Source organism: Anastrepha obliqua, chromosome 3 (genome assembly GCF_027943255.1).
Source record: "Anastrepha obliqua isolate idAnaObli1 chromosome 3, idAnaObli1_1.0, whole genome shotgun sequence".
NCBI lineage: Eukaryota > Metazoa > Arthropoda > Insecta > Diptera > Tephritidae > Anastrepha > Anastrepha obliqua.
The window spans coordinates 16,280,732-16,287,760 of record NC_072894.1 but is presented as its reverse complement, the minus strand read 5'-3'; the positions used below and the strand labels follow the sequence as shown (position 1 = coordinate 16,287,760).

Genomic DNA, 7,029 nt, shown 5'->3' with positions numbered 1-7,029 from the left:
ATATTAATGGATAAAATAACAGAATTAAATTTTATTGTAGATTAGAAAATTTCTAAAAAATTATCTGCCGCCAACACTTATTTGATATCAACACAATGAAAGCTACAAAGCAGTACTAAATTCAGTTGAGTAGTATATCACACACGCCAACTGACTTCCCTACCGCACCGATATGAACGCCCGCGAAATAATACTGAACAACATGTAGAAATGAGAGACATAATCACGAATACGACGTCGTGTAAAGAATCGGAGGCTCTCCAACGGTGCTTCGTAGCCATGTTTTCCCAACCGTCAACCAGTCAGCTAGTCAACCGTTTGGGCAGACTCGGATCACGGGCACAACGAAAACATGCTTTGCGAGCAAGAACAATAACAACAGCAGCAACATTGAATTGACGACAGCCGCGCGCTTTAGAGAATGAAAGCAGGTTGATGAGAGCGAACGTTTCTCACAGCGCACTCACATTGCCTTTGAAGATACGCAGTGTATTGTGAGAGCATTTGCTCACATAACCGCATCACTAAATTTTTGTATTTTGGTTATTATATGTTTGTGTGTATGTACGTACGTTTGTATTTATGTATTCATATTTACCCTTATGTGCAAGAATTTGGTTTATTTTTAAGGCGCATTAATCGTTCTTGTCCGGTGAATTTCACTTTTACTTACTCTTATCAATTTGTTGTTAGTTCAGCGCATACGAAATTTTGATTTTGATGCATGTAAATTGCTACAAGATATATGTACGTACATATGTATGTATATATAGATCGAAATAGAGTAATATCATTTGTCATCCTCTTAATCATCAGGTCGTTTCGGAAGAAAATCGAAATAAAATCGATCCGTGCAAATAGTGCTCAGCGCGCTCTGAGAAACCGGGAGCAGAGAAAGTGCGTGTAAAATTACCAACAGTGGTCCGCATACGAACGGTGAATCCGCCTTGCGATAGATGCGGTTTCTTCGTTCGGCTAGCATTTGGTGTGTGTATATCGGTTAGGGTGGGCTATTAGTATGCAGTAGTTAAATGTTCGATATTATGTATCGGAGTTTGACTGTAGATATGTATGTATGTAAATTTGTTTGTATTTATATCACAATATGCAATTGTTATCTTTTGCAGCATGCGGTGCTTGAGGGTGGAGGCAAAGTATCATACATACATATGTATTTAGCTTTACAGGTACATCTGTACATTAGAACGAATAATGAGTTCTGATCTTGAGCGCATTGCATTAGGTAGCTAAAATAATAAATTTAAACAAGCTTATTGGAAAATTTTGTCTTATTGGTTAATATGTAAAGGGTTTTCCAATAAGAGGTGTTATTTTGGCAAAAGATCAATGGTTTCGTTGCTTGTGTGGCACGTAACGCCGTCTTATTGCAAATAAACGTTGTCCAGATCAATACCATCCAAATTCCGGCCATGAAAAATCATTAATGATCTCTCGATAGCGCAATCCATTCACTGTAACTATTGCTCCAGCTGCATTTTCGAAAAAGTAAGGTCCAATGACTCCGCCGGACCATAAACTACACCAATTAGTCACACATTGAGTATAGAGGCTTTTCAAAAATAACTCTTGGATTTTCTGAGCGCCAGATCCGACAATTTTGCTTGTCGACGAAGCCACCGAGGTGGAAATGGACCTCATCACTCAAAATGATTTTTCGATGAAATTCCGGATCATTTTCATGCATTTCAACGACCCAATCAGCAAAGACACGACGTTGTTGATGATCGGCCGGCTTGAGTTCTTGTGTTAACTGGACTTTATAAGCCTTAAGACCCAAATCTTTATGCAAAATACTCGTACGGTGTAATGACGTTTGTGGAATGCCTAATTCCAAAGAACGACGTGGAATGGACAAGCCTGTGTTTTCTTCAACACTTTAGGCGACAACAACAGTATTTTTGGCTGTTCTTGACGTGCACTGGTTTTATTCTTAACATCACTAACTTGTCCCAACAGCTCCAATTTTTCCACCAATTTCTGTATTGCGGTCCGACAAGGTGCTTCACGATGGCCCAAAAATGTTCGAGTTTTACGAACCGTCTCTGCCAAATTTTCATCATTTTAATAATTTCAATGCGTTGTTTAAGCGAGTATCGTTCCATTTTTATTAACGGCGTAGTTTCTACTTGTCAAATATCAAAAAATGACAGCTTCAAAAGTGAAATAGCGGGATATTCAAAATCACACCTGCTATTTGAAAACCCTTTATTTTTTATAAGGAGTCGATGAACATTTTTTTCTGTAAATTTAAAATAGTTTTTGTTATGAAAATTTAATATAAAATGTTTTTCCAATTAAGAAAAAGAAAGAAATTAACGAGTGAGAAAAATGGTTTTAGATTCATGTTTTTGTGAAAAATTACTAGGTGTGCCAATTTGATGATTTGTGAACTACGCGAAGACATATGTACATACATATGTATGTAAATGTCTATATGTGAATCATTTTATTTCAGCTGAAGCAGCAGCAGTAGTTGGCGCAGACGCAGTTTCAACGAAAGTTACTCCGGATGTTGAAAGTCAGTCAAATTGACTAATCCATGACTAATTACATATGGAGCTTTAAGGAAAAACTTATGTTAGATACATATATACGTACAAACAAGTAGCGATTTTGTTTAAGCTGTCGGTTCAAGCTATTTTCAAACCTGTTCAGCTCACGAAAACTTCAACACTTTACCGAAACATTTTAGCCCTGGAGGAAACCACAACTTTTTTTTTTTCTGAGGATAAGGGCTCATACATCAGTGCAAAAGCCACTTATTTTTTAAATGAAAATGCATTGAAATTGTCTTATAGTATAAAGAATGCCCTTCTATTTTTTGATGCTGCATTAGATGAAAGCTCTATTGAAAAGAGGAGCTCATGGGCTTGTGAACGACCCAAATAAACGCTAAAAAATTAACACTCAGATAAAATAATTCACGCAATTCTGAAAAAACCAAAACTCTTTATCTTTATACTTAACCCATTTGATCCCATTGTACTCGCTTGAGTACAGAAAAAGCATCTTTTTCGAAACGACGTCAAAAGCCAACGCTTACAAATTTTTAAATGTACTCGCCACTTTATAATACAGAGCAATGTCGAAAAGGAATACACATGTTTCTCCTTCTTTGTTTTGAATGCCGTTATCCGTTATTCACTTGTCTTTGCGTGCACGCTTGCTTTTTTTTCTTCTTTTCATGGTTTAGTTTGCAATGAGCTCTCTGTTTGACAAAATCTAAGTTATCACGGAAAAAGTTCAGTGTTGAAATATTCATAATACATATAATGTGTATACTTTATAACAAAAATACGAAAAAAGTTGTGGAAAAGTGCATTTCGGTAGGTTTAAATTCTAGTGTACTCGCATGGGTACAGTGGGAACATTAATATATATTTTGTGTGCATATTTCATGTAGATTTGGTAATGGATGTAAAAAAATTTTACAGAAAGAGGTTTCACAACCTTTCTGCGGCCACCGACTACATTGAATCAAGCGACCGTAGTCACTTCGACTTCGCTATTATACCGCCAAATACCCACTGTGACACAGATGAGGAGGACATTGACGAGGATAATATATTGCGTGATGATATTCCAACCTTGGAATCGTATTTTTCGACAACTTCTTTACGTCATATGACCTTCTTAGAATTTTGAAAGAATAAGGATTTAAGGCTACTGGGACTGTTCGTGAACGGCGGACCAAAAAATGTCCTCTGAAAACGAACAAAGAACTACAAAAGAAGCAACGGGGAGAGTTTGATTTTATGTAAGTTTATCATAATGATTTATTTGAATAGTTGTTTTGTATCAAATTTTGTAGGTGTTCTGACTCAGGAATACTTTTTGTGAAGTGGAATGACAATAGCGTTGTGACAGTAGGAACAAACTTTGATAGAATTGAACCTTTACATACCGTCAAACGATGGTCAAGACAAGAGAGGCGCAAGGTGAATGCCCATCAGCCGAAGTTGATAGCGGAATACAACTCAGGAATGGGAGGAGTTGACCTCCACGACCAAGCTTTGAATACTTACAATATAAAGTTTAGAGGAAAGAAATGGTGGTGGCCTCTTTTCACCACAATGATAAACTCGTGCGTAGTAAACGCATGGAAGCTTTATAAAATGGCAAGTAAGAGTCAATGCGGCTTGTTGCAATACCAACGTGATTTTATTTACGCAATTATAATATCCGGGACATATCTTCAAAACGATCGACAACGGCATCAATAGCTGGTTCCTCATATAACCATTTTCCCAAAACGATATCGAATCAGCTGAGGTGCAGGGAGGGTCACCAAAGAATTCGATGGATTTGCGAGTTATGCAATGTAGCCCTTTGCATGGAGAGAGAATGTTTCAAAAACTTCCATACTGTTAACCGAACTAATAACCAAGGAAGTCTTTGAAAGTGTATTTTTATTTAATGAGTAACTTCAACTAAAAATGTTAGATTTAGGTTTTTGATTGAAAAGACATGCATGCATGCATATATACAAACCTGTGTGCATCCTAATTCTAATGCTGTTTGTTTTCAGCTTCTGACCAACTTGATCTCAGCCGCATAGTCCCGATTTACACGAGGAGACATCTGGAAGGGAGACACTGGAAATTCTCTTTTGATGTTTCATTCGCGTACACACGGGCAAAAATGTTTCCGCGACATTTTGACATTTAATACTTTAGCATCGTCTGGTTCGGATGTATTCTAGCACGCGCTTACATGTAAAGCAGAGAGCGTTCGACAACAGTTTCTTAAATATATGAATGAAAAATGCAAACTGGTTAAATAATAAATAATTTGTTGTTTTTTTTTATTGAAATATATTTATAAATTCTTATACTTGAATAAAAAAAATTAAATTAAAAATACTTCATATGTAAATAATTAACTTAAAATTAACTTGAGTATCTAGAAATGCAGGGAAAAATTAGAAATCAACATAAACATGTCCCATAACTATTTTAAATTATACCTACTTTACTAGCAAAAATAATCGTGCAATTCCCAAGCAGCGTTCGGATGTTTGTCATCGTTGTTATCTTCCGTTGATTGAAAGCCAACACATAACTTAGAACTTTCTTCCACAAAAGAAGAAAACGAATGAAGCAACTGTCAAAAATTGCTTTAAGATTGGAAATACGAATAAGAAGAGCAAAGCGTGTCGCCAGTACAGGAGACAAATTCCCTTCTCTCTTCCGCGGCCGTCCTTCACCCCCGAACAAAATGTTTCCCTTCCAGATGTCTCCTCGTGTAAATGGGCACATATATTGAGAGTCTACCGTACTTATGAATATACATACATACGTATACTGAAAACATACCCCCACACACACGCACTGAAGTTAGTGCGTACACATGAAGAGCGTATTGAAGAGAAATGAAACAACAACGGAAGAGCGCAAGAACGGAAGAGCGTGAAATCGCCGACGCTCAGACGGTGTCAAAAAATAAACGCTTTACCGCCGCCTACAGTTCATAGTACAGTTAGCGATGCAAGCGCAAAATAGAAATACATTAGTCGCTCGATTACAATAATACACATCGTTCCTCATCTTTATGCACGCTTTTAAAAGTTCTAACGAAAATAATTCAATTCTAAAAGTAGCTGCACAATGGACCCCGATCTCAATATAAAACTAATCAAAGAGGTGAAAAGGTTTGCGTGCTTGTATGACTTAACCTCACCGGAATATCGAAATACTAAGTGGAAGGATACAATTTGGAAGAAAATTGCAGCAGATTTGAATACGAAAGGTAAGGTACACGAACAATATGCACACATACACAGCTACGTCCACACGTAAATATGTCTATATTTTTATGTTCTCAGATATATGGTGCAAGAAACGTTGGAAAACGCTGCGGGACACGTATAGGAAAAAAAGGCGGTTGGAGGGGATGGAGACTTGTAGTACGAAACCGATTTCAAATAAAAAGTTTAAGTTTGCCCAAGAAATGTCTTTTCTGGAGGGTGTTACGGATGGTCGATCGTAAGTGTTAGAAATAAGTATGTACATATATACGAGGGTTACTATTTATGTTTCTGGCTTAACAATGCACAAATGAACATTGGTTTTTGAAAACAGTTTTAATTTTGTTTGAAAATATTCTCAATGATGATCGATTTTGCACTGCATCTTGATCATTTGCAGTATCTAATATCATTCCAATTATGACCATATTTCAATCCCCTTATAAGTATAATCTTTATAATGAGACATTTAATTCCAGATATTGCCCCAGTGACGACGATGACTACGATGCCAATGAGACAGGGCACAGTGGGGTTGAAGCTTCTTGGACGGCTTTGCCTTCTCCAGCCGACTCTCTAACACCTAAACATGAAGACTCCACGTCTAACCTTTCCGCACCATCTTATAAAGCAAGTTCAACCAAGAAAACTGAGAACCATGTGAATCCAGCTTCTGATCCATTAGCAGCGAGAAAGTCTACTTTACTACTTTTCGAAAGTTTGGCGCACAAAATAATGTCAGCGGGCTTGTCGGAAAGTGATGCGGATGCCATTGAACTGAAGGTAGCGTCGGTTGTATATGAAGAACTGGCAAAACTCCGTCAACAGAGGCAAAGTATCTGATACGACCAAAACATATTGAAGAATAACTGTAACATAAAATAAATCAGCTGTAGCAATAAGAAATGAAGAATATATGTATTTGATCATCATAACATTGGCTTCTGAGATTTTATGACTTGCCAACTAAGTACAAAATAAAATGAAGCCAAAAAATCACGGAATATTAAGTAAGTTAAAACTTCATGCCTTGGAACATGTAAATAAATAATTTTGAATTTCCTTTGAATGTATTTGATGCTAGATAACTGTAAAACTATTTTGAATACTGTGAAGCGAATGCGGTGTAGCGCGTCTATTAAGTTCCTTTTATGCAATTCTATATTAATATTCAGGCAGGTTATGCAATTCGCTTCCGAGTGAAGTTTAATCAAATCCATTTAAAATCCGATACTTGGTGTTCGGTGGAAGAGAAGGAAGAA

The 7,029-nt window shown here is 36.8% G+C and overlaps 1 protein-coding gene across 1 annotated transcript; it reads left to right on the top strand.

Moving 5' to 3' along the window:
• The first annotated feature begins 5,487 nt into the window (after window positions 1-5,487).
• On the top strand, window positions 5,488-7,029 carry LOC129240105 (uncharacterized). The gene is made up of 4 exons (XM_054875616.1): window positions 5,488-5,769; window positions 5,846-6,005; window positions 6,247-6,777; window positions 6,852-7,029. The coding sequence occupies exons 1-3, from the start codon at window positions 5,628-5,630 to the stop codon at window positions 6,608-6,610; spliced, it is 666 nt and encodes a 221-aa protein (XP_054731591.1). The 5' UTR covers window positions 5,488-5,627; the 3' UTR covers window positions 6,611-6,777; window positions 6,852-7,029.